General features: G+C 46.5%; 1 protein-coding gene across 3 annotated transcripts in view; it reads left to right on the top strand.

The window, feature by feature from the left end:
• LOC142826457 (uncharacterized) overlaps positions 1-27,816 on the top strand; it is a 201,198-nt gene that overhangs the window by 16,791 nt on the left and 156,591 nt on the right. Inside the window, exons 2-4 of one of the 3 annotated variants that reach the window (XR_016348431.1) lie at positions 3,832-3,869; positions 5,857-6,056; positions 8,484-9,025. Coding sequence is in view for 2 of the 3 variants with exons in the window: in XM_089775429.1 (XP_089631555.1) it covers positions 208-250; positions 3,832-3,869; positions 5,857-6,056 (281 nt within the window). In the remaining variant the exon portion in view is untranslated. Of the gene's footprint in view, positions 1-167; positions 251-3,831; positions 3,870-5,856; positions 6,057-8,483; positions 9,026-27,816 lie in introns of those variants that run through there. The other 2 variants (XM_089775429.1, XM_089775430.1) reach the window with 2 other exon arrangements.

The following is a 27,816-nucleotide window of genomic DNA, read 5'->3' as shown; positions in this document are numbered from 1 at the left end:
TTAAGCACTGTGCTCCCTTGTCGGGGGTAGGAGGCGTCGTGCGCTCCCCTGTTCCCAGGTCTCGACCTGGAGGCGAGGGAGCGGCAGGGCATCCGTGGGCCAGATCAACATACTGGGTGAGCTGGATCTGGCCCACAAAGGCTCTCTTGCCTATCTCTACCTTACAGATTTGCATCCAGTTCTGTGAGGTGCATCAGGGAGAGTCATATGAGATCAGATCTTGAGTGGCAGCATCGGAAGAGGCTTCTGGGTATGAATTATTTCACACATTTTACTCCTTTGGGGTAAGCGAATAAATGGGACTTGGGGCCAAACTGTCCTCCTTGTTGTCAGATAAATAATTTTACTTAGCACTTTATTTCACATTTTTCATCTACAAAAGCTTCGCAAACATTAGGCTCAAAATTGATAGACATTTTGTCTGAGTATTGGCAGGAGGATTTGGCTCATTCGCTAGTTAATACCCTCAACACCCCTCTTCATAGGCCTGACCCCTTTTTGTTGTTGTTGAACATAGGCCTGTGTTGGATGAGTATACAGTGTCCTTTGGAAAAGAGAAAGCCTTTTTGGTGTTGTGGTTGCTGTTGAGGACGGTATGTTGTTCCACTAATGGGGGTAATAATAATGTGTGTCTTAGGGACAAGAATCTTGATACCATGTACTAGATATTTGATCATTAGGTTTTGTCTACTGGACTCTTCCTTCTTGTTCCAGTAATTTTTAATGAGAGGAGTTTTACAAATAGCTGTTTTACTTCTGAATGATAGAAAGGCATTGGTTGCAACAAGGGGTTTATTTTAAGGTTTTTAAAATTTGACAGACTGGTACTGGAAAAACTAATGCAGAAAAGAAAAAAGTAATTTGGTTTTGGAGCCCACAAAAACCAATGGTTTGTGCTCCCTCTGCTGGCTATAAAGCAGCAGGTAATCAACAAACCTTGGCTGCCAGTGACTTATTGATACTGGTACACAAAGAGGCTTTTAGTATTAAATGACAGTCACTTTTTTAGGAGGCTTGTAAATTAAACACTAAACTAGACCCCTTAAGAACATTTACCACCTAACTCTGCTTTCCAAAAATAAGGATTTTTAAAGGAAAAACATTGCTAATCTAACTGTTCTTGAATTTCCGTGAACAGCTGGGATGAATTGCTTAACATATTCCAAGGCAGCAAAGTGTGAACTCCCTAGTCTGTCATAATCTACAGAACCAAGAAAGCTATGAAGTTTTTTCTGCTCATGGTTTAGAAGTGGAGATCACTTAAATTATCAGTAAAACATTTTTATTTTTAATTATTGTTAAGTAATATCTCTTCTTTATGATTCTAACTAAAAAATTGATCTGTTCTTCCCAGTTATCTTTAACAAGTGGTAATTTACATTAATTAATGACCTGTAATATATTCTCTGTAACTAATTTTTCTTAACCATCTGGCTATAGATTTTGTTTACTTATGTTTAAAAACTTCATTCTAAATTATAATTTCTAAAAGTAAGAGAAATTTTACTCAGCCACAGTATCACCATTTTATTGTTAAACATCTCATGGTGATAGGGAAGGAGACTAGGCAGCAACAAACTATGCTTTTTCACTCAACACTTCCGTTATTTGTGTGTGCTTCAGTTTACAGTAGAAGAGTCGGTGGAAATGAGTACAACAAAGCTTTTTAAGAGAGCTGCAAGCTTTTCCTTTGACATGGCTCATAGGCAAGCTTCAAACTTAGAAGCCTATTGCAGCAATTTTGGTCAGATATGTGAACCTTCACTGATTAGGTTTTCACTTCAAATGCAGGAAAAATAGCTCCCCTGGGTAGAGGAACTAGCGTGGTTCTGGAAAAATGATTGTGGAAGGAGTACCTATACTCTTTTCCAGGTAGAGCTCAGTTCTGTGTAGGTTCCTCCACGTAAGTGTGCTGGATTTATGTGTGGATGGGATGGAGAGGCAAGGAGAAAGTATCCACTGCTACTTCCCCCTGTCCCACCTGTAGAGATATAAGTTAGGGACCATTGAGGGTATTCTAGAGCAGGGGTTCCCAACCTTTTGACACGGGGACCAGCAAATCCATTCACGAGCTTTTGGAGGACCGGTAACACATATTTGCATATTCAATAAGCAAATGATGAATATTCAAATACGTTGTTTCTGGTCCTCCCAAAGCCCCCAGTGCCAGCGTTAGCAAAGCTTTTGATACAGTCACCCACAATATTCTTGCCAGCAAGTTAAGGGAATATGGATTGGATACATGGACTGTAAAATGGATAGAAAGCTGGCTAGATCAGGGTTTCCCAAACTTTTTACTTTAGTTGGAACTCGTTTTTTTTTAGTACTGTCTTTTGCAGCCCAAAAATATAAACGCATATAAAAAAAAAGAATGAAAAATGAATAAATTTTCAGTGTTTCAGCTGGCTGCATCCTCCACCCAGCCTGGTCCAGGGCTTGGGGGACCCGGCGCCACATGAGCACTTCAGGAGGCGAGAGCAGGAGCAGACTGGGGGTAGGATATCTGGCTAAGAGGGAGGGTGCAAGGAAGGGTAGGGTTGCCAGGTGTCTGGTTTTGCACTGGACAGTCCGGTATTTGAAGGTTTTGTCTGGGAAAGAAATTGAGAAATTACCAGACATATAAAATGCCTGGTATTTTCTAATTAGGTGCGTTTTATTATAATTGGGTGTATTAGTCCTTAGCTGCCTGGCTGGTAGATGTGCTCACACTGTCTGAGTGTGTCTACCTGCCAGGCAGTTCGCAACTACTCCAGGGAGGGTATGTTGGGTGGGGGGGAAATGGAATCTGCGGCCAGACTCACTCGTCTGCCAGGGTCTGCACGTGCCCAGGTCAGTTCCGCTCCTACCAACCCCTTTTCCTCCCAATCTCCCCCATCCAGCCCTGCTGCCCCCATCCAGCCCTGCTTCCAGCAGCCGGTTCCCCCCGCCACCCACCAATCTCCCCCGATGGCCCCCCCAGCCAGCCCCGCTGCCCCTGTCCAGCCCTGCTTCCGGCAGCTGATTCTCCCGTCCTCCTCCTCCTGATCTCCCCCGGCCAGCTCCTCCTCCCCCCATGCAGCCCTGGTTCCGCTGCCTGCCCTCTCCGATCTCCGCCGCCGGACAGCCCCACTACCCTCAACCCTGCTTCTGCTGCCCAGCCACCCACCTCCCTCCCCCATTTCTGCGGGACAGCTCCGCTGCCCCCAACCCTGCTTCTGCCGCCCGCCCACATGCCCGGATCTCTATGGGACAGCCCCACTCCCCCAGTCCTGCTTTTGCCGCCTGCATCTCCACGAGCGCTTTGGCCACCCGCTCGGATCTCCGCGGGAGAGCACTGCCGCTCCCAGCCCCGCTTTGGCCGCCTGCCTGCCCGGATCTCTGCGGGACAGCCCCTCCACTCCTGTCCCTGCTTTCGCTGCCTGCCTGGATCTCCACAGGAGAGCTGTGCTGCTCCCAGCCCTGCTTTGGCTGCCCGCCCGCCTGCCCGAATCTCCACCGAGACAGCCCTGCTGCCCCCAGCACTGCTTTCTGGCGGCTGGTTCCTTCCCCCTCCTCCCAACCCGCCCCGCTCCCCTCCCACAGCCATGCTGAGGCCCAGTATTTTTTTCCCGCGGCACAGTATTGGGCCGTGGCCCATAGTTTGGGAAATGCTGTTCTAGAGCATGATAAATGACTACTGAGGCCTTTGTGGAGGAACTCTGGCTGCTCCAGGATCTCAGAGAAAGATTGCCTTTGTGATTCTCCACCTTGGCACATCTACCTGTCCTCTGTCGGTTCTGGTTGCGTCGCAGTTTGCAATACTTTCACTTTGTGGCATTACCAGTCACCATTTCCCATTCTTTTCTACTCCAGGTAGCACCATTATGCCGAGAGTTCACAGTTTCAGTCAAGTAAGTGCTTCTTTTATTTTCATAAAAAATAGCCATGGGCAGTTGGTGGAGCTTCCACTTGGGGAGGCAGTAGCTTTCCAGCCCAGGCCCTGCCCCCTCCCAGCCCATGCACCATTCCTTCCCACTGTCTCCCTCCTCTTTTCCCTGTGCATCCTGTGTCCCTGCTAGCTGTGTGTTTGTTCCCTTCCAGTTGAATCTCTGAACCCAAGCATATTATTTTGCAAAAAATTCTCCACTTTTCTGCAATTTCTTTTTCAACAAAATGGAGCGTGTTTTGTACCATGTGCCAGATATGCAGAAGGTACCTAATTAACAGCACTAAATTTGGGAATAAGAAATGTCAGTCACAGATTTATTATATACCCTCAAAGCTGACATGCAGGCAGGCAGCTTGCAAATCCCTCAAACTCCTCTCATTGATCCTGAGGAACACAGAATGGCAAGCACCAGTTAAAGCTAATTGAGAAATGTCTGTCCTTCCTTAACTAAATCAAACAAGGTATCAGGCCTCAACCTCAGCTGGCAATTGCCCCCTGACAGGAAGAAAATGACACGAATCAGACTGCAAAAGTTGCTACCTCATTTTCACTTCTTCACACAAACAAGTTGAGGGTTTCTTATGTTGATTGTTTCAACATAAGTAAACACCTCAGACAATGAATAAGAATTGCTAAAGGACATGCCAATAAAATACAGGCTGATTGCTGCTTTAACAACAGCCCCTGTTCAGCTCACAGAGCCAAGAAGGTAAAATGTCCCAGTGAGGCAGCATGATGGTGCCAGGTTTATGTACTAGACTGGCAGACCCAGCATTCCCAGGGTGAAGGAGCCAAATCCCCAGCCCTGTTCTCACCAGGCAAATGTAATCTCCCAATGAATGAAAAGAGCTGAGACTGAAAAGAGTCGAGACCTATCTTACCAATAAGTTCTCTCTTCCTTGCCACCACACCCCTCCTCCCTCTGCCTTCCCTTTCTTCCCTCCACACTCCCCAGGCTCCCACTGCTCAAGATCTCTGCCCTCCTCAACCAAGAGCTCCCCTGCCCTGACCATCATAGAATTTGAACAAGTAAAGCAAACAAACAGATTGCCCCAGCTCAGGCCAATGCTCACCTGTGGGAGAGCTCTGAACGGCTCTTTTGGCCGAGGTGTAGTGGGATCCATTCCTCCTGGCCATTTATTGTTCTGCCCAGTCCCACTTAGTAGGCCAGCACAGGGTACCTTTTGCCACAAATGATCCAGCTCTCCCCGCACACAGTATAAGGCTGGCTGGCCTATCTGCATCTTTGACTAGCCCTTTGAAAAATGATGATGGGGGAGGTCTCGTGGATCCCTGCTCTCACTGCCCCTGCCTCAACTGGCACATTGTTCCAGCATCATACAATGGGAGGAGGAGTCATCCCATAAGGTCCCATATTGAAATTCTCCTGTAATCCAGGAGCAGTGGCAACTGCATGAATAATGCAGAAAGATTTTGAAATTGTAAAAAACACTTTGCAAAAAATTGCACTTCTCAGCACTTTCCATCTGATGACATCAAAACATCTACCTAAAATCAGTGAATTTACACAAACTCCTGTGAGGCAAAGGCTCATTGAGGAGTCCTGCTATAGGGGCAATGGGACTGTGGTTGAGCTCGTGGAAGAGTTGAGGGGAGGCGGGGCTTGGTGTGGGATCCAGGTGCTGGGGAAGTGGGACTTCATAGGATAGGAGGTCTAGATGCAGCTTGCTGGGGCTCAGTGTGGTGGGGATGAGTTTTGGGGAGCAGGGCTTGTGAGGGTTAGATGGGCCTACTTAACAAGGGAGCCCCAACTGTTGATGAAGGGACACTGCATGCTGGACTCCTGCTCCCCACCAGATTCCTCATCCCCTATTTGTCTCCATCCCCCCCCTTCATTCCCCTGATTCCCCATTCCTTCCCCACTGCCTCTTCCCCCCCCACCTCCTAACCCCCCTTGCCCTTATTCCCAACCCCCAACTCCACTGCAGGGGCACAGAAAACAGGAAGCATGTGGGGAGAGGACAAGAAGAGGAGGGGACTGGGCAGCTATCTCTGCAGGGCTCGTTGGACTAGGCAACCCCCACCACCACTCTGTTCGCCGAGAAATCTTGGCCGCAAGAAATCTCAATGGTCAGGCCCGTCCCCACACATGCATCTATCATCGGGTGGTTAATAGCTTACTCTACAGGTAAGAAGGCAGACCAAGAGTGCGAAACTAAAGGGATTTTATTAACAGGAAAAAGGGAGATAAACAAGGTATGACAGGTAAGTATTAACTATACAACTGATAGACATACAGCTCTAGAAGGACCCCACTGTTATAAAGGAATATAGGAAACAGAATACACTGAACTGAACAGAACGATACTGAACTGTGCCACAAAATAGACCCAGAGGACAGGAAGGTGGCTATATAGAAAGCCACCAGCACTGTACCATATCCTGCAGCTTTCTCCCTTGCTCTTGTGACACAGCTCCGGATGGTTAGGAGGGGTCAGACCAGCAGCCAGGAACAGCAGCAGCTGTAACAGTGGCGGTGACTAACCACTGCAGGCAATGACAAGCCTTGTTTTATCCTCCCCTCCTCTGCATCGTCGTGGCTGCAAGTATGCGGATGATAATAAGGAGCAGTGGATAGCCACCCACTCCTTGCATGCAAGTGAGCCTGTTCCCACACAGCTACCCTAGGCGTGAGACCAGCGTACTCACTCTAAGGTATAGCAGCAACACTCTGCCACTCAGGTGGGCAACGCCAGAGGCGGCCCTATAAAATCTGCAGTTTTTGATGTAACTAGTGTAGTCCCTGCCCATGTGATTTCAGTCACTGGCAGATTATACCCATGTGACTGCCAGGATTTCCCACCACCATGTGGAAAGTGCAGGAAAAGGAGGGGGAAGAAGAGACACCAAGATGGATTTCAGTTGTTGTTTTACAGTCCAAAATGGCATCTGTGGCCAAAATGGCGGCTGCCAACTTACAACTCCACATACTAGCAAGGGGGTGGGGATGATGGGGAGTGTGTGTGTGAGGAGAGGGCAAGGTGAGAAGAGCCCCCAGCGGCAGGCACAGTAGCAACTGGGATGGGAAAGTGAAACCAAACCCACCCTCACTCCACACACTAGTAAAGGCCTGGAGCCAACCCAACAAGGAGAATGAAAAGGAGAAGGAGGGGCAGCAAGGAAGAAATCCATTTTTCCCACCCTGGGCCAACGTGTGGGGCGGAGGGGGGGCAGGAGGAAGGGGGCTGGATGGGGTTGAGGGGTTGAGTAGGAGAAGAAACTGGCAAGCAAGTAATAGAAACACAGCAAGCTGGGTGGGGTGGTCTCTGCAGAGCAGGGCTAGCCATCTTCCTGGAGCCAGTGAGATGAATGGAATTGAGGCTGCTGCAGCAGCAGGGAGAGCCATGTTACTGTGATTGGAGCTTAGTATCTGTTCCATGCAGGTTCAGGGGCAGGCTGCTGAGGAGGCTCCCTGCTACTCTGCATTCCCAGCCACCCTAGAACCTGCCTGAACCATACTAACAACATCCACAGCAACCCCATGTGCAAGATGGAGGCAGGGAGGGGTGCGGGAGGACCAGCACGGCTCCAGCTTTGGGTAGGCAGAGCCTCTCTTTGCCTTACAGACCAGACATCCATGAAAATAGCTGTATGATAAATACATTCATTGGCTGCTTTATTTTTCTATAAGGTTTCTTGGATAGTTCTTTAACACTGTTGCACAGTCTTCTGAGCTCCGTGAATCTCTGCATTGTTATTTTCTTTTTCAAAGCCCCTTAACACAGGCAGTTAGGGTGTATAACGTATTTCTTGTGGAAATGTTAGTCAGCGGCCTGGCTCCACACAAAATAACAGGCAGTGGTGCTGCCACTCACCTCACCGTATTTTGTTGGGTGGGTAGAGGACTAACTTGAAATGTGGGTAACAAGTTCAGTTTCTCATTGTGCATGAAAAAGAGGGAATTTGAAAAAGGGTCTCCCACCACTTTCAGCATCTAACTCTGACCACTGAGCTATAGAAAATTCTAATGCAGGCTCACTTCAATCTCTCTTACTGAATGAATCATTGCAGCAGGAGTCCAATGGATCCTGGGTCTCCTACCTCCTAGTTGGGTGCCCCAAATACCAGGCTATAAAATCATTGACATTCCCTCTCTGGCCTATTGAGGATTAAGTATTTATTCACAGCAGAACAGTCACTGGGCCAAGTTGAGAGAAAGTATGTGTGAGAATGACTCTCTAGTTCAGTGTTTAGAGCATAGTATAGACTCCAAATATTTTACTTATTCAAATTTCTACAATAAATACCCTATATTGAAAGAATATTAAGGTGGCAAAGTTGGGCACTCATCAGTTAGAAAGAGACAAAGTTACTGAGTTAATGAGTTCTGTATTTTATGTGATAAAATTCAGTTAAAAAACCTGAAGCCTTTCCTTTAAGAAAATGTATTATTCTGAGTTACACCGATAACTTTGTAAGGCAGTTTGTACTTTGAATGGAGTAATATCTGCATGCAGAATTTGTAAAGAAAAGTGTGGGTTAGAAAACTGTTTAATCTCCCAAGCCTTCCATTTCTAGTTCATTAGCTGATGGTTTATGCCATGTTTTTCATCAGGCCACAGAAGGAGAGACAACAGTTTTACTTGCCACGTAGACTCAGGATGTTTGTCAGGGTATGCATTCAATAGGATCTCAGCAGACCTGAGAGAGAGCACAACTCCACCATGAAGATTCTGTCCTTCAGGAATTACTTCTGCAGCATTTTAGAGAAGACAGACCCACCATGGTGAAAGCATACTGGCAGCGGTTACCTCTGTAATGAACATGCATTACATACATTCTGATGGCTCCCTTGTGTTCTCAGCATGGTGTCATTAAAGGTGTTAAGGCCTTTTAAATCATTTCCTTTCTTCCTACTATAAAACGCTCTTCCAAATGCACTCTTGATGGACAGCTAAAAATCTATACAACATATACAGTCTGAAACTTCTGAAAGCAAGTTCTGCTGTAGCACACTTCTTCGTCATAGAGATTAGACAATGAAAATACCTTTTAGGACCTTTAGTCCTTCTTCCTGCCAGCACAGAATCTTTCTACATAGTATCTCTTTTAGGGTGTGTCTAGACTACAGGTTTTTTTTCGAAAAAAGTGGCCTTTTTTAAAAAAAAACAACTTCCCCTGCGTCTAGACTGCTGCCGCGTTCTTTCGAAAGTAAATCGAAAGAACGAGGCAGTTTTTTTTGACCATGGAAAACCTCGTTTTACGAGGAATAAAGCCTTTTTGTGACAGCGCTCTTTCAGAGAAAGGTGCTATGTAATGCAAACTGCTTTTTCCAAAGAGAGCATCCAGACTGCCTGGGTGCTCTCTTTCAAAAAAGCGGCTTGCTTCTTCGAAAGTACTAGCTGTAGTCTAGACGCTCTTTTTTGAAAGAGGCTTTTCAAAGGTATCTTTCGAAAAAGCCTCTTTTGAAAGAGGCTTGCAGTCTAGACGTAGCCTTAATGCCTTTTCCAGGCAGTATTAGTCATTTCCCTTAAGATGTTGTTCATTTCCCTTAAGATGTTGTTTGATCTATTAGGAAGTTGTTGTTTTTTTCTGATACAAGCCACAGTTTCACCTCTGTTAATTTCATTCCATTTCTTTTAGTTTTGCTATTGTTGATTGTCCTAAATAATTCCTCTCTCTTCATGCCCCCATTGAAGTCAATTGGAGTTTTGCCATTTACTTCAGTGTTGTGAGGATTTCATCATTAGAGTTTACATTATTCCAGGGTTGGTGGGTGGCGTCAGCAATGCCTCAGGTGCTGCTGCAGCCTCACGACTGACTCAGTTGCTGCCCTTCACTCTGGTGCTGCTGCTCTCTCTGATAGTACGTTCTGAGGTTCCACCACTTAGCACAGCTCTGTGTTTTCAGTAGGTAGTGGGGGTCCTCACTTCAAGCGGGGGAGTCTCTTTCACTGCAACACTGTCCCATACCAGGTCTCAGGTTCAGCAGCAAAACCTGATTATCAGTTATTTCAGCGTTAGTTTCCTCAGCTGTTCACCTAGGACAGTGTTTCCCAATTGGTGCTCCGGGGAACCCTGGGGTTCCGCGAAGCAAAACTAGGGGTTCCGCGAGGAGCCGGCACTCCCCCGCCCCCTCTGAAAGAGAGAGAGAGAGCCGGCTAGCCAGCAGAGGCATGGGCGGTGAATTGTATGGGTTCGTGGTGCCCATGCTCCACCAATATTTGGAACTGGAGTGGGCCCCGGCTCCCTCTGCACGTCCTTCCTCCCTGGTCCCAGAGCGTCTCTCTCCCGGCCCTGTCCCGTCCCGTCCCTGCCGTGCGCAACCTTCACTGAGCTCCCCCTTGCTGGCTGCTGCTGCCCTGCATGGCGTGCTCAAACTGGTAGGCGGGGAGACGCCCGGGCGTGACGTAATGCCATGACCCGGGATTTTAAAACTGCTGGGCGCTGCGTTACGCCGTGTGGCTGAGTTGTGGGTTCAGAGTCCGGGGACGGTGCACAGACTCCAGCCCCAAAAAGTGGAAGGCAGGAGGTAGGGGAAGGGGAAGGGCTGGGAGATGAAGGGGCATGTGCTGAGCGAGAGGGGAAAGGGGGGAGAGAGGGGAAGGCACCAAAGGGACAGGGTAGAGGAGAAACAACTGCCAGGAGGCCAAGTGCAGACAATGAGGAAAAGGGCAGGAGGGGCGGTGTCAGTGGGAGGGGGACAGGGTGAAGCTGGGAGGGGAGAGGGTAAGGGCATTGGGGGCTAGAAGGGGGAGGGGAGGTGATGGGAGAAGGCTTGAAAGAAGGGGTGGACATGAGAAAGGTAGGGATGGAGCAAGGCATGTGTGAGGGCACAGAGGGGCACGAGGGGAATGGAGGCAGAGAGTGGTGAGGGGGTGGGCATCAGAGAAAAAGAGGGCAAAGGAGGTAGGGGCAGACCTGATTTCATACATGAGAATGTCAGTGTACTTGCGCAAAAACACATGGCCAGTGTAGACAGGAAGCAAGCTTTTGTGCAAGATCGCGCCGGTATAGAAACAGCCAATGGGAGGGAGGGAGAGAGGTAGGGGCAGGGAATCAGCTCTGGCTCAGCATGTCTGCATGGTTTGGGGGAAAGTGCAGGGAAATTGAGCTCAGCTGGGTTGCAGAGTGGAGAGGTCCGGGGAGCTGGGCTGGGCTGCGGGGTGGGGTGTGTGTGTGGAGCTCAGAGCTCAGTTTGGCTGCAGGAGGAGGGAGCTGCCGGGAACCCGGACTAGACTCGAGGGAGGGGCAGGGAATCGGTGCTTGGCTCAGCAGTGTTGCGGGGGTTTGGGGGAAGTGCAGGGAAATGGGGCTCAGCTGTGCTGTGGGGGAGGCATGCAGGGTATGGGTGCAGGGCTCAGCTGGGCTGAGGTGGATGGGGGAGGGCATACAGAACAGACGGGCAGCTCAGCTGGGCTGTGAGGGGCTGTAGGGAATTGGTGCTGTACTTGCTTGGATTGTGGGGGATGGTTTTGGGGGAGGTGCAAGGAACCAGAGGGGGTGGGCAGCTCAGTTGAGTTGCAGGGGATAGAGGTGCAAAGAAGCCTAGTGCAGAGCAGGGAAACCAGGAGCCCTGATATGACCTCTCCTGGTCCAAAAATCCTTCATCTGGGACCAGTCAGGACCAGAGGGTGCCAGATCAGGGAGGTCCAACTCCTATCCAAGTCCCCTCCTTGCACCCTCCCTCATAGCCAGACACCCTACCCCCAGTCTTCTCCTGCTCCCTCCCCCTCGCCAGACACCCTACATCTAGCCTGCTTCTGTACCCTACCTACCACCCAGAGCTTGACCCCTTCCACCCCGCACCTCCCGCCCAGATCCTGCACCCATCCCTATCCTGCTCCTTGGCAGCCCTGCCATCCATCCTAGCACCACCCTGTCCCTGGCCCCAACACCCTGCCTCACACCCCAGGACTCAGCACCACCCTGGCCCTAGCCCCAGCACCCTGTCATCCACGCTAGCACCCAGCAGCACCCTGTTCCTTGTCCCAGAACCCTGCCAGTCACTCTACTGCCCAGCAGGACCATGTACCTGACCCCAGGACCCCACCACCTGCCTGCTCCAGCACCTTTTCCAGCACCCCGCCACCTGAGCCAACATTCTTCCACCCAGCAGCACATTTGGGATCACATTATTGAGGCGTGGGGGTTTTTGGAGTGTGGGTGGGGTTTTTTTGCAACTCACTTGAGTGGCCCCAACTGACTTCTGTGGGTCGGTGACCCTTGACTCAAAACAGGTTCCTCACCCCTCTCATAAATAGAGACAATGCTAAAACCTTTTGAATTTGACATAATATTTTATTTAAAAATGAAGCCAGGCCAACAAGCCCCCCATTTCACTGCAGCATCATAACACTCCTGCACCACCTGACCCCAAATCTGAGCCTATCATACACTGGAACCCCCTGTCCTGAGCCTCTTACATCCCCAAACTCCTGCATCCCCACATCCTCAGTCTTCTGCCATAACACTCCTGCACCATCCACACACCACAAATCTGTGTCCTGAGCCCGTCATACTCACAAACTTCTTGCCCTGAGTCCCTCACATATCCAGCCCAAACTCCTGCACCCTCACATCCACAAGCCCTGACTTGCTCAGCACCCCAACCTTCCACCTGAGCCCAACACTCCCCAGCCTAGAGCCCCCTCCCCGAGCCAACATCCTCTTCTCCTGCATCCAAATTCCCACCCAGAGCTTGTACTTCTCACCCCTTCCCACATCCAAATCCCTCATTCCCACCCCACACCTCCTGTCTCAACCTAGTGAGAGTGTATAAGGGCTGGGGATAGCAAGTGATGGAGAGGAGGGGAACAGAGCAGATGAGGCCTCAAGGAAGGGGGGTTGAGGGGTCTTGGGGAAGGAATGTGATTTTCATGCAATGGTGGGTCCCTCTCCCCCTCCCCTTTTTTTTTGTTTGCTTGACGAACCTAGGGGTTCCTTGAAATTCTGAAAAACTGAAAAGGGTTCCTCGGCCAAATAAAATTGGGAAACACTGACCTAGGAGAATAGATGTGTTTGTGCAAATATGGCAAGCTCCAGAAGCCCTTGTTATTCACTTTAGCTCACATATCTTTATTCCAGTAAGTTTTTGCTACCCTTATATTTTCTTCCTAGAACCTTTATCTGACTCTTGAATTCTAATCCAATTGCCTTTTCCTTTGACTCTTACTTCTACAGCTATTTTCCTAAACCTCTGAACTTTGAACTGCCCCTTTTGAAGTTGTCGTGACCATTTAGGCTTTTCAGTATTATTTTTTCTCCCCAGTGAAGTGTGTCTTAGTTATGGTTTCCTATAGAATTTTTAAGCTATCTTACACACTCGTGGATTTTAATGTTTCCTCTTATCATACCCTACTGTTTTGTATTAATTTTCTATAGCCAGCCTCTTTTAAATCTAATTTCTCTGCTGCATTTTGTGAACCATATTCTTACAACAATTCAGATTCTGATCCTGGGTACTGTTCTGTTATATATGTCTGCATTATTCTGAGTCTCTTTTGCCAGCAAGAGGCCCTCTTCGCTTCGGTATAATGAAGTTGATGTCTGTGTGAATGTTTGGCTGTATTTGTTACCAGAAGTAGGGCTAGTTTAAATACCCTGTCAGTATAGTATCTTGCAATTTCCCTAACCTTTTCAACATGGTGGCCTTAGCGGATACACATTTATTGCTTCTGTTTTTTTCCTTCTTAATTTCCTGTATTCTTCCACCGCATTGTTAATGATACTAACGTGGATATTGTAAATATTTTTGTTATGCAGTTTCTCTCCACTTCTCCTCTCGTTATCTTTCTCCTAGAGATAGATATAGATACACATAATCTTCCATTTATAAGACTAACCACACCAGATTTCAGATAAACTCTCTAGATCATGATCTCCATTACTTAATATCTCTTTTTCCTGTTGTTCCCCTGAATGTTTGCATCTCGCATTATATTATTTTTATCCTTTATCTTCTGCTCCAGAAGAACTCTGTTTTCTGTCTTACTATGGATGTTGGAAGTACATGATGAATTAATCTAGTTAAGTGGAAAGTTTCCCTTTCCTGCCTCCTGCTTACTAAGGTGTAGAGCCTGCTTAACTGGCCCCACCAGTTCTGAACCTAAAAGGTTGGCAGCCTGCTTGTTTAAGTGGAGACAGTCTAATCCAAACAGTTGGCTTTCATTGCAGAAGGCATTCCAGTGATATGTGAATTTAAAACCCTCCTATCTACACTATCAGGCCATTTATTGGTTAATTGCCAGTATTGGTGTTCTCTTTTTTTCTCCCTAATTTGGCACAGGAACGTTGTTTAAGGAAAGCCCATGTACATCTTCAAATTGAATTCTCTTTCCAACTTCTGAAGTAATAGTTGATTAAATAATATATACATTTCCTTCACTGCTGTAATTTGTTCCCATGGGAAATACCATAATTAAGAATTCAACCACTCCTACCCCAAAAATATCTTTTCAAGATATCTTGCAGTATCCTTATTATGACATCTTTTTATTGTAGTCCTGGAAAGATAGCAGTCTATCTTGTTTTCTTTGGTGAGCCACTAATATATCAAGATACTTTCCTTCTGTGGAGTAAATGAACAATCCTGAGTAAGTCTTTCTTTTTTATGTCTCATTCTCACTGCTTAACTCTTGATGCCACATTGTGGTGGTGATCTTCATAGTAGCTCGGGAATAACATTGCAGGGGTCAATATTAAATGTTGCTAACCATAGCTTCCCATCTGAATCATAGAATACTGGAACTGGAAGGGACCTCGAGAGGCAGAACCAAGGCAGAACCAAGCACCATTTAGACCATCCTTGATAGATGTCTGTCTAACCTGCTCCTAAATATGTCCAGAGATGGAGATTCCACAGTCTCCCTTGGCAATTTATTCCAGTGTTTAACCACCCTGACAGTTACAAAGTTTTTCCTAATGTCTAACCTTAAACCTCCCTTTCTGTAGTTTAAGCCTGTTGCTTCTTTTCCTATCCTTAGAGGCCAAGGAGAATAATTTTTCTCTCTCCTTCTTGTAACACCCTTTTTTCATAATTGTAAACCACTGTCATGTCTCCTCTCAGTCTTCTTCTAAACTAAACAAGTCTTCCCTCATAGCGTCTTCTAAATTAAACTTTCAGTCTTCCCTCATAGCTCTTGTTTTCTAGACCTTTAATCGTTCTTGTTGCTCTTCTCTGGACTCTCTCCATTTTCTCCAAATCTTTCTTGAAATGTGGAGCCCAGAACTGGACACAGTACTCCAATTGAGGCCTAATCAGTGCAGAGTAGAGTGGAATAATTACTTCTAGTTGTGGAAAGTAAAATAGAAGGTTCGAGAATGTGGCCAGCCCCAGAGAGGTGCAGAAACAGGCAGCCTTGTATTGAATATTTTTTAACTTTTATTAAAATGCTTTTAACTATAACTTTTTATTTATCAACTTTTTACATGTGTGGGCGCCAGATAACTATTAACAGTAACAACAAACAAACTGCAATACAATAGAGGAAAATGCCCTGGGGTTTCTCTAAGTCTAAGTAATTATCAATAACAACCCAGGGATTTTTATTAGTTATATTTACATTAATTTCACTCATAAGGTCTAACATCTATTTAACTCTTAACTGTACTATTTAACAATTTCTAACTAACTTACTCTTAACACTATTATTTATCAACCCTTTAACTAACTTTACACAGCAATACTCACATTTATCAGACATACAAGGGACAACAGAGACAACAGCATATTCGTTATTCGTTACGCTCTGCAAAAGATTCGGTAGATTCGGTGAGCGGGAGGGGGTCCTCGGGTGATCAGCCCTCAGAACCTGGCTTGTGTTCTGCCTTCCAAGTGTTCGGGAACCCTCAACTGCATGCAGGAGGGGTAGCTGTTTTATAGAGAGAGCAAGAGCTTTCCCGCGCCTAGTTGTGATAGGCTTGACAGATTCCGTCCGCCTAGTGACAGGCTGAGGGGGAAGGAGAGGGGGTGAGATGGCCCTTGAGTGGCGCGAACTTTGTATGACCCTTACCTGCCTGGTGTTTTATTCCTGGTTTTACTGATTATAAGTCACATAGTGCAGGATTTTTGGTTTGAGGGGAAGGTAAACTTGGGCTAGGAAGGCTATGCGCACGAGGCCTGGCCAGAAAAGAGCTTGTTTTCACACTCGTGTCTTCTCACAGCACTCCTGTTAATGCATCCCAGAATCATGTTTGCTTTTTTTGCAAGTGTCACACCATTGACTCATATTTAACACTATGACCCTTAGATCCCTTTCTGCAATACTCCTTCCTAGACAGTCACTTCCCATTCTGTATGTGTGAAACCTATTGTTCCTTCCTAAGCGGAGTGCTTTGCATTTGTCCTTATTAAACTTCATCCTGTTTACCTCAGACTATTTCTTCAATTTGTCCAAATCATTTTGAATTATGACCAGAGCTCGACAAATAATGTAGTCTGCTCGCCCGTGGCGAGTAGATTATTACCCAGAAGAGCCGGCACAGAGCGATCTGTGCATGTGCAGAGCGATCTGCACATGCACAGAACGCAGAACCGCACGAAACCACGTGACTGGTGAGCGGGGCTCGCCGCTGCTTGGTGACCCCTGATTATGACCTTATCCTCCAAAGCAGTTGCAACCCCTTCCAGCTGGGTATCGTCTGCAGACTTAATAAGTGTACTCTCTATGCCAATATCTAAATAGTTGATGAAGATATTGAACAGAACTGGTCTCAAAACAGACCCCTGCAGAACCCCACTTGTTATGCCCTTCCAGCATGATTGTGAACCATTAATAACTACTCTCTGAGAACAGTTACCCAGGCAGTTATGTACCGTGCCACCTTATAGTAGCCCCATGTAAGTTGTATTTGCCTAATTTATTGATAAGATCATGTGAGACGGCATCAAATGCCTTAGTAAAATCTAGGTATACCATATCTACCACTTCTCCCTTATCCACAAGACTTGTTATCCTATCAGAAAAAGTTGTCAAATTGGTTTGAAATGATTTGTTCTTTACAAATCCATGCTGGCTGTTAGCTTATTTTCTTCCAGATATTTGCAGATGAATTCCTCAATTGCTCCATTATCTTTCCTGGCACAGAAGTGAAACTGACTGGCCTGTAGTTTCCTGGATTTTTCTTAGTTCCCTTTTTATAGGTGAGCACTGTATTTGCTCTTTTCCAGTCTTCTGGAATCTCTCCTGTCTTCCATGATTTTTCAAAGATGAAAGCTAAAGGCTCAGATACCTCCTCTATCAGCTCCTTGAGTATTCTAGGATGCATTTAATCAGGCCCTCGTGACTTGCAGATATCTAACTTTTCTAAGAAATTTTTAACTTGTTATTTTTTTTATTTTATCTTCTAAACCTACCCCATTTCCACTGGCATTCACTATGTTAGGCATTCCTTCATCATCAGACTTCTTGGTGAAGACCGAAACAAAGAAGTTATTAAGCACCTCTTCCATTTCCAAGTTTCCTGTTATTGTTTTTCCCTCTTCACTGAGCAATGGGCCTATCCTGTCCTTGGTCTTCCTCTTGCTTCTGATATATTTGTAGAATGTCTTCTTGTTGCTCTTTATGTCTCTAGCTATTTTCAGCTTGTTTTGTGCCTTTGCCTGTCTAATCTTGCCCCTGCATACCTGTATTGTTTGCTTATATTCATCCTTTGTAATTTGACCTAGTTCCCACTTTTTATTTGAGTCCTTTTTTATTTTTAGATCATGAAAGATCTTCTCGTTAAGTCAAAGTGATCTTTTTCCATATTTTCTATCTTTCCTGTGCAGCAGAATAGTTTGCTTTTGGGCCCTTAATAATGTCCCTTTGAAAAGCTGCCAACTCTCTTCAGTTGTTTTTCCTCTTAGTCTTCCCATGGGAGCTTACCTACCAGCTCCTGGAGTTTACTAAAATCTGTCTTCCTGAAATCCATTGTCTCTATTTTGCTGTTCTCCCTTCTGCCATTCCTTAGAATCATGAACTCTATGATTTCATGATCACTTTCACTCAAGCTGCCTTTCACTTTCAAATTCTCAACCAGTTCCTCTGTATTTGTTAAAATCAAATCTAGAACAGCTTCCCCTCTTATGCAACCCATCAGGTAGTGATCAATGGCTCAATGTCATGTTGGCGGTTGGTTTCAAGTGGGAGTGCCCGATGGGTCGGTTTCTGGGCCGTTTTTGTTCAACATCTTTATTAATGACCTGGATGAGGGGATGGATTGCACCCTCAGCAAGTTTGAGGATGACACTAAGTTAGGGGTAGAGGTAGATATGCTGGAGGGCAGCGATAGGTTCCAGAGTGAGCTAGACAGAGGATTGGGCAAAAGAAATCTGATGAGGTTCAACAAGGATAAGTGCAGAGTCCTGCATTTGGGACGGAAGAATCCCAAGCATTGTTACAGGCTGGGGACCGACTGGCTAGGTATCAGTTCAGCAGAAAAGGACCTGGGGATTTCAGTGGATGAGAAGCTGGATATTAGTCAATAGTGTATCCTTGTAGCCAAAAAGGTTAATGGCATATTAGGGTGCATTAGAGGAACACTTCCAGCAGATCTAAAAAAAAGATGATTCCCCTTTATTTGGCACTGGTGAGGCCACATCTGGAGTATTGCATCCAATTCTGGGAGCCCCACTACAGAAAGGATGTGGATGCATTGGAGAGGGTCCAGTGGAGGGCAACCAAAATGATTAGAAGGTTGGAGCACATGACCTACGAGGAGAGGCTGAGATATTTGGGCTTATTTAGCCTGCAGAAGAGAACAGTGAGGGGGGATTTGATAGCAGCCTTCAGCTTCCAGAAGAGGATGGAGAGAGGCTGTTCTCAGTACTGATGGATGGCAAAATAAGGAGCAATGGTCTCAAGTTACAGTGAGGGAGGTCTAGGTTGGATATTAGGAAAGACTCTTTCCCTAGGAGGGTGGTGAAGTACTGGAATGGGTTACCTACAGAGGTGGTGGAATCTCCATCGCTAGAGGAGCATTGGCTTGATTTAGTTGGGATTGGTCCTGCCTTGGGTAGGGGGCTGGACTCCATGACCTCCTGAGGTCTCTTCCAGCCCTAGGATTCTAGGATTCCATGATACTAGTAGCTTTCTCAAGCTTCTGAAATAAAAAATTGTCTCCAGTGCATTCCAAGAACTTACTGGATAATCTGCGTTCTGTGTTAGTTTCCCAACATATGTCAGGATAGTTTATGTCCCCCATCACCGCCAAATTCTGTGCTTTGTATGATTTTGTTAATTGTTTAAAAAAGCCTCATCCACCTCTTCTACCTCGGTAGTAAACCCCTAGCATGATATCACCCGTGGTTTTTTAACTTTTAATCTAACACAGAGACTCTCAACAAGTCTGTTTCCTACATCCATATCTACTTCAGTTCAAGTGTATACATTTTTAACATATAAGGCAACACCTCCTCGCTGTTTCCCCTACCTATCTTTCCTGAGTAAGCTGTACCCTTCTATACCAATATTCCAATCGTGCATTATCCCACAAGGTTTTTGTGATGCCAGCTATGTCATAGTTGTGTTTGTTGATTAGGACTTCAAGTTCATCCTGCTTATTACCCATACGCCTTGCATTTGTATATAGGCATCTAAGATACTGATTTGATTTTGCCTCCAAGTTCTGCCTTGTCCCTCCTACATCTCTGCTATTATAGTCATGCTCCCTCCCATTTCTGACTCACTTCCCAAGTCACCATGTTCTTCACTTACCTGTGGGCTTTGGTCATCTGTCCCCGTCGAACCTAGTTTAAACCCCTCCTCACTAGGTTAGCCAGTCTGAATCCAAATATGGTCTTCCCCTTCCTCAAAAAGTGAACCCCATTCCAGCTTAGCAGTCCTTCTTGGAATAGCATCCCATGGTCGAGGAAGCAAAAACCCTCCCAGTGACACTGTCTTTGCAGCCAGGCATTCACCTCCAGGATGCACCTGTCTCTTCCTGGGCCCCCTTTGTTTTTCCCTGCTTTTGGTATAGCTTCTAGCATTCTTTGCTGCCACCTAGCTCCGTCGTCTACCTTGCTAGTATGCAGGTTCTCAATCCATCTCTTCTTACTTGAGGAATTTTCCCTTTGGTCTTTGTACAGCTTGGACCTCTTTGTTTTCCTTTGTGATCTAAATTTCAGTTCATGCCCCTACACTTTTTTTCCCCACAGGTACAGAAACCAGTTTTCAGTTAAAATGATTTTTCATCATTCACAATGCATTCTTTCCTACCTCGAAATGCCCTGTATTCTTCCGTACCTATTGTTCATAGCCATTGTTTCTTACCATTCTTCAGACAATTATCTCACAGGAATTTTTTAAATATCAAAGCCTTTTGGTGTTCCCCATCTTTGCTCTCTCATTCCCTGCTACACCTTTTGAGAGTATTCCATATTTGACATCCATTACTGCTGCTTGCCACTTCATTTTACCTCTCATCACCTAGCTCAGTGCACATGAGTTACTCCGGTTAGCCCATCAGAGAAGTGAAAATAAGAGTGGGAAACAAATAGAGACAGAATGCTGGCTTTTTAAGGTATTACTGGCATCTCAGCTCATTTTTCCAGCTTCAGTCAGTTTGCAGAAAGTTAAGTCACAGCTTTCCCTTCACCTTGTTCCCTAGATAGATTCTGCTGCCAACCCTTGGCAGGTTCACTGCAGCCATGAGTAATCAAAGTAAAGTAAATAAAGACTTAGCTAAGTGTCTTTAATACATAATCAGTGGAATGGTTCTTGTATTGCGCCTTTCATCCATAGATCTCAAAGCATTTACAAAGGAGGTAAGTGTAGTCCTCTGGCAAGGTTCCAGAACCTGTGATGCAATATTCCACTCATTAGCAGGGAAGAAGCACTGACCTCCCAGGATGGTGAAGAGTAAATATAGCTCATCTGGTAGGAATAACTTAGTCCTTATTTCAGGACAAGCAGGTTGCCCATTGTTAATCAGTTCTGGTAGCTGCCTGACTTTTTTGTCTCCTTAAGCCCAGGGGTTGGCAATAATTTTTACCCGGGGCCACTTCAGAAATTTTTAAAGTGGCTCTGGGCCACTCCGGAAGGGGCAGGGCCTGAGACAGAAGGTGCAGGGCCAGAATACTTCTGTTCTTCCCTACCCACAGAATCTGATTGGTCTGGGGGTGGGGGAACACGCAAAGTCTTTGCCCCTCCCCCAGAAAGAACTGCCAGTTGTTCTGAACAGCTGTCGGTTCCCTCTAGGTACCCGTGTCCCTGGCAGTGGGTGGAGACTTTATGCGCTCCCTCCTGCTGTCCCCAGGTCTGACAGGGCCTGAGGAGGGGGAGCACATAAAGACTCTAAGCATGGCGCCTCCATGCAGGGTGGGGGAGGGAGTGAAAGACATCTGCCAGCTGAGCAGCAGCTGGTGGTTGACTTTCAGTGCTGAGCCTCTTGCACGGTGGGAGGAGACTTCACATGCTTCCTCCCCGTCCCCAGGCCCTGATTGGCCTAGGGGAGCAGCAGGGCCTCCGTGGGCCTTATCAACTTACTTGGTGGGCTGGACCCAGCCTGGGGAGGCCCAGCCCTGCCTTAAGCCCTGGTCTGCATCAGGGAGTTATTTCAAAATAATCCCTCTTATGCTTATGTCGAAATAATAAGCAGAGCATCCATACTAACAAGCCCATTATTTTGAAATAATGGACTGGTTATTTCAAAATCTGTACTGCTGCTTTCCTCAGGGAATAAACTTATTTCAAAACAGTTATTTCAAAATAGTGTTAGTGTGGACACTCTGTTGCTGCTATACTCTTCAGAGTAATTCAAAGTAATTATTCCTCAGTGCTTCCTGGGACTCTTAAGTCAAGGTAGCACGTCCACAATAATGATGCCTGCCTTGGACTAATGGGGGAATACTATTTTGATTTTGTTATTTTGGGAGTTATTATTTCCAATTGAGTTATTTTGAATAATTTCCTAGTGTAGGTATGCCCTATGTGTGGTGCTGGTGGATGAGACAAAATACTCCAGGCCTGTCTCTGACAGTGCCTCTGTCTTTGTGTTCTTCTGGATGGATTACATGCCTTGATAAGCCTAGGTATAAAGTGTATGGCCCTGATTCTTCAGCATGTCCACGCAATGCTCAGATGTACTGGAGGAAGTACATCTCTCCCTCCATCTTTTGATGAGCAACTATTAAACAATCTCTTTTGTCCTTAAGTCTGAGCAGTGGCTGGTAGGAAGTGGCCTCAATTCCTTAAAAAGTAATAGGCAAGCAGGGGCCTTGGTCTTTTGGCTGGCCAGCACTTGAAGGAAGGAAGTGAGGACCCCCGGGTGGGGAGACAGCCCTGGTTTGGAGGGGCAGCTGGAAGAAAGGTTTTAGGGTGAGTTTGAATAGTTTGAACTGAGGTTTAAATATAGAATTATCCAAGCGTTTTTGTTTCTTTTGATTTGTAACCTACTTTGCTCTGTGTTCTCACTTATTACCACTTAAATCCTACTGCTTCTACTTAATAAAATCACTTTTATTTTCTATCAAACCCAGTGTAAACAATTATTAACTGGGGAAGCAATGAGTGTGTACATTCCCCTTTTCATTGTTAAAGGTGGATTACTGAATTCTTTGGGGTTTCAATCCCATTTGGGGAGTGGTATTCCAGGAGCTGGGCCCAAAACTGCACTCTCCTTGGAGCTGAAGAGGTTCAGTGTCTGCACAGCTTCTCAGGTGTGCAGGGATCTCAGCCCAAGGCCTCAGCTGGGGGAGAACAGCAGATCTGGCCCAGCAGGACCGGGCAGTGAGAAGCCCCAGAGAGCTGGAAGGTGAGTGTCAGTCACTGTGTCAGTGCCCTGGGAATCACTCCCAGAAGGTCTGCTGTGACTGCACCCCATCACATACACTATCAAGTTTTGCAGACAAAACTTATGTCAACACTCAAAAATCACAATAAGAAAAATCAGTACTTCATGTTCATCCTCCTTTGGCAGTGCATGTCCACAGTTGGGGAACTATCATCAACAATCTGAGCAATGCATTTTAGGTACCTATCCCACAGTTTAGCTCAGCATCTTTTGCCTCTTGGTGTTGTGTGAAAGATTGGATTGCGGGGCATCTTGGAACCTGGCTCTGTGTTCCATGATGCATTGCTTTCTGTCCCAGCATTCCATGGGCTTTTGGCTTTCTTTCATGGCATTTTTCACTGGCCTTTGTTTGCTATGCACCACAACATGTTTGTGAGGAGTGGATTCCACACTACTCCCCTGTACTTGGATAACTGCCATGAAGACATTGCAGATTGTGGTGTGGGTTTATCACAAAGTTCCTCACCGAAGGAGACTTCCAGTTGCTTTGACATGCAACGTGAAATGAATAGGAGCAACTCTAAATAGCTCTTGGCATTCACGGAACAGCAGGTGATAGATCGTCACTTTTGGGTTTGGGAAACAAGCATGGAATGGTGGGGATCATATTGTCATGCAGGTCTGGGCTGACAAGAAGTGGCCATAGAACTTTCAGATGCAGAAAGTCACCTTCCTGGAACTGTGTGCAGAGCTCACCCCAGCACTACAGTGCAAGGACACCTGAATGAGCAGGGCTCGACAGTCTATGTAATCTACTTACCCGTGGTGAGTAGATTACATCCCGGAAGAGCCAGGTTCGGGCAATCTGCGCATGAGCAGAATGATCTGAGCATGCTCAGAATGATGGACAGCGAGGCTGGCGAGCGAGGCTTGGCTCGGCGAGCCCTGTGAATGAGAACTGCCTTATCTGTAGAGAAGAATGTGGCTGTAGCTGCGTGGAAGCTTGCAACTCCAGACAGCTACAGGTCAATCACAAATCAGTTTGGAGTTGGGAAGTTATTTGTTGGGGCTGTGTTTAGGCAAGTGTGTAGGGCAGTTAAGCATCCTGCTACAAAGGTCTGTGATTGTGGGAAATGTGCGTGAAATAGCGGACAGCTTTGCAGAAATAGGTGTCCCTAACTGTGGAAGGGCAATAGTTGTCACCCCCGGTTCCAATTGTGGCAACAGACCACACTGTGATGGATTACATCAATAGGAAGGGGTACTTCTCCATGGTGTTTGCAGGCACTTTTGGATCTTAATGGGCATTTCATTGAAATCAATGTGGTATGATCTGTGAAGGTGCATGATGCATGCATCTTTAGAAACACTAACATCTAGAGAAAGCTGCAAGTGAGGACTTTCATTCCAGACTAAAAGATTACAGTACAGATATTGAAATGCTCAAAGAGATCCTGGGAGACCTGGCGTACCCCTTACAGCCATGGCTCATGAAACCTTACACGGCAAACCTGGACAGCAGTAAGGAACAGTTCAACAACAGCCTGAGTAGGTGCTGGATGACAGTGGAATGTTCCTTTGTCACATTAAAGGTGTGCTGGTGATGTTTTAATGGCAGGTTAGACCTCAATGAAGATAATATTCCCATGGTCATAGCCACATTGTACATTGCATAATCTTTCTGAAGTTAAGGGTGAAAGGTTTGTTCATGGAGTGGAGTGCTAAGACAAACTGCTTGGCTGCTGATTTTCAGCAGCCAGATACCAGAACTATCAGAGAGGCATTGAGGCAATACTTTGAAAATGAGAACCAGTAACGTATATCTCTGTGATTGATACTTCAATGTTACATTACATGTAATTTTCCTAGGAAGCAATGATGACATCTGTGGCCTTACATTCCATTAATCAAATGATTAAACTACCTGTGTCTGTATTGGTAGAGCCTTCATCTCAATTTGTAGGATACAAATTAAAAATGAGTTGATGCTGAAAAAATGTTTTTCTTTTATTAAACGAGAAACAACACACGCATGCACACTCACACAAAGGTGCCTGGTGGAGGCACCAGGGAAGTGCAGTTTTCCATAGCTGTGTGTATGCCCAACTTCTGTTTTGTCTGCTAGAGTGGAGTGAAGGAGAAACCAAGAACTCCTAGAAAGTGGAAAGGACTATTTGGGGGACATGTAAAAAAGTTCCGAATATCCTGCAGGGGAGGGTGGGCATACATCTGCTCGGTTTGTGGCATTATAAGGAATTTAGCATCTTTAATCATCCACTCAGGAACATCCTTTTAAAAACTCGTGGTTGTCTTTTCTGCCTGGCTTTTCTGTCTTTTTCCACTCCTTACATTCCCGTTTCTCTGCATTGGGAAAGTGCAATACAGGCAGTCCCCGGGTTACGTACAAGATAGGGACTATAAGTTTGTTCTTAAGTTGAATTTGTATGTAAGTCGGAACTGGCTCCAGATTCAGCTGCTGCCACTGAAACTGACCAGGGGCTGACTACAGGAAGCCGGAGGCAGAGTTGCTCTGCCCCCAGCTTCCTGGAATCAGCCTGATCAGTTTCAACAGCTGCTGAATCTGGAGCCTGGGACAGAACAGCTGGGGCGCTGCCCAGTAGGTTCCCACAGGACCAACCCGGCAGCACCCCAGCTGCTCTACCCGAGGCGTCCCGCAACAAAAGCCTGGTCTGCTGGAGGGAGGGGGGGGGCGCACTAGCTGCGCCACCTCCCCCCCAGCAGACCAGGGAGACCCGAGCAAAGCCGCACAGGTGGAGGGACCCCGCTGCCCATGTGGCTTTGCTCCTGTCTCCCTGGTCTGCTGGGGGGGGTCCAGCAAAGTCGGCTTTGCTGGACCCCCCCAGCAGACCAGGGGGACAGGAGGAAAGCCGCCCAGGCGGCAGGGGTCCCGCTGCCTGGGAGGCTTTGCTCCCGGGCAAACGAGCAAAGCCGCCCAGGCGGCGGCTTTGCTCGGGTGTCCCTGGTCTGCTTGGGGGGGGGGTCCAGCGGCTTTGCTGGACCCCCCCCCCAGCAGACCAGGGAGACTGGGAGAAGCTTTTCTTGCTCCGGAGGACACGGGTGGCGACCCGCCGCCCGTGAGCTCCGGGGCGAGAAAAGCCCCATTCGTAAGTGCGGATCCGACATAAGTCGGGGATTGCCTGTACTTCCTGGAACATACCTTCTTTGCTCTGTCTTGGGCACTTTTTTATCTGGCAGACACTGGGACAAAAGTGTATAGGGGGTGTTCTTGAAGGGCACATCTGCTGAAGCATCAGGAACATTGAACAGGAGAATGGTGATGTTTATGCATAGCATTGAAACATTTCAATACCCCTGTGGTAACATAACAATCACTTTCTCATGGGCGCTCCATGTAGGGAACAGAGGTAAAAGGGCTGCAGTACAGCAGACTAAGGGAAAAAATCTAGAATTCTTCCACACTTTTCCATGGGCAGTGATCACAGAGGCAGATATCTCACTATTAAGGGTAAACAGGGAAGCAAGGGTACATTTATTGCATGCTTATGGTTTCTGCCCTGGTACCAATGCTGTTTGCCCATGTGCTGCTTTGATCCTCGGACAAGTGATTGTCAAGTGGCATGGGAAAGTTTCGTACAGTGGGAGAAGGAACAAAGCAGCTCTGCCAAGGAACCTTTAGCAGAGGCTAGCAGAGTATCTTCAGTAAACTTTCCTAGAGTTTTCTATGGGGGATTCCCGTGACATCTCAGTGTGCATCAACACTCTGTGCTACTGTAATGCTTAGCTGCATAGGCAAATGTCCATCACACCACAGACAGCCTTGTACATCTCTATACCCTTTACCCACCTCCATACTATACAAACCACTGCCACTTTCCAGGCATCTCCTTTCCTGCTTCTTGCTTGCTGGAGACCAACTGCTGAGCTTGGCTAGACAACTCCGGAATGCTGAACACTTCTTGGCTGCCTGCCCCACCGGGCAGTCCTGCCAGGAGCTCCATAGCATCATCTAACGCCACCTCTTCATCAATGATTTTGTCCTCCAGGTTAGGTTCTTTTTGCCTCCAGGCCCGCTGACATATGTACAAGGGTGTTGGCAGTAAAGGTGGGTTTACCCCTGAGGATAGCATCTGCTCCTCATAGAACCAGCAGGTTTTAGGTACAGCGCCGGTCCGGCACAATGGTTTGCCTCCCTCCCCATATGGTATGCCTGCCAAGGCCCCTTTATCTTTATTCTGAATTGCAGTATGTCCTAATCGTAGCCATTTTCACACAAGCTTTGAGAGATCTGCCTGTAGGTATCAAAATTCCTAGGGCTGAAGCACAATTGGAACTGCACAGCCTCCTTTCCCCATATGCTGGGCAGATCCAGCAGCTCTGCAGTGGTCCAAGCAGGACAGCCCACTAAGGTAATCTAGAAAGATGTGATGATACCTCTCCATGCTGAGCCAACAGGAAATAGAATTTCCGAATTTCCTACTGCTTCTTTGTGGGGGGGGGGGTGGATGATTTTTAATTGGCTGCCAGACAGTGGAGTTCAAACTGCTGACCAAAGTGATCAGATTAGCCATTGTGGGATACCTCCTGAAGACCAAGCAGAGTGATAAAATCAAGCATGGTGTCTACAGTGGCACTTTGTCAACAAAAATTCCACACCTTATGGAATTTTGAGGAGAAAGCCTTATGTCTCTCCTCAGAGTGGTTTAATTTTGTCAGCAAAACAGGGCATTTTTGCTGACTAAAGTTGCTTCACAGTATGTATGCTTTTTCTATTTTGACAACAAAACTCTGTAGTGTACATAAGGCCACACAGTGGTTTTGTGATATTAATATTTGATTCTCAAGTATTAGCTTAAAACCCCAAATTCATTAAACATGGGACTTCAGACATGCAAAAGATGATTCAATGCTTGATAAATATTGGCAAAACATTGATAAGTTGGAGATGGTTCAGAGAATGGCTACCGGATTGGAAAATGTGCCATATAGCAATAGACTTAAGGAGCTTGATCTATTTGGTTTAGCAAAGAGAAGATTGAGGGGTGATTTTATCCCAATCTGTAAGTATCTACATGGGGAACAAGTGTTTGATAATGGGCTTGTCAGTCAAGCGGGGAAAGATATAACATGATCCAATGTCCAGATTTTGAAGCTAGACAAATTCAGACTGGGGATAATATATAATTTTTTAACAGTAAGCGTAATGAACCATTGGAACACTTTATCTGGGGTCATGGTGGATTTTTCATCACTAGC

This window comes from Pelodiscus sinensis, chromosome 1 (assembly GCF_052426305.1).
Source record: "Pelodiscus sinensis isolate ZL-2025 chromosome 1, ASM5242630v1, whole genome shotgun sequence".
Classification (NCBI taxonomy): domain Eukaryota; kingdom Metazoa; phylum Chordata; order Testudines; family Trionychidae; genus Pelodiscus; species Pelodiscus sinensis.
This window is presented reverse-complemented; position numbering and strand designations above follow the sequence as displayed.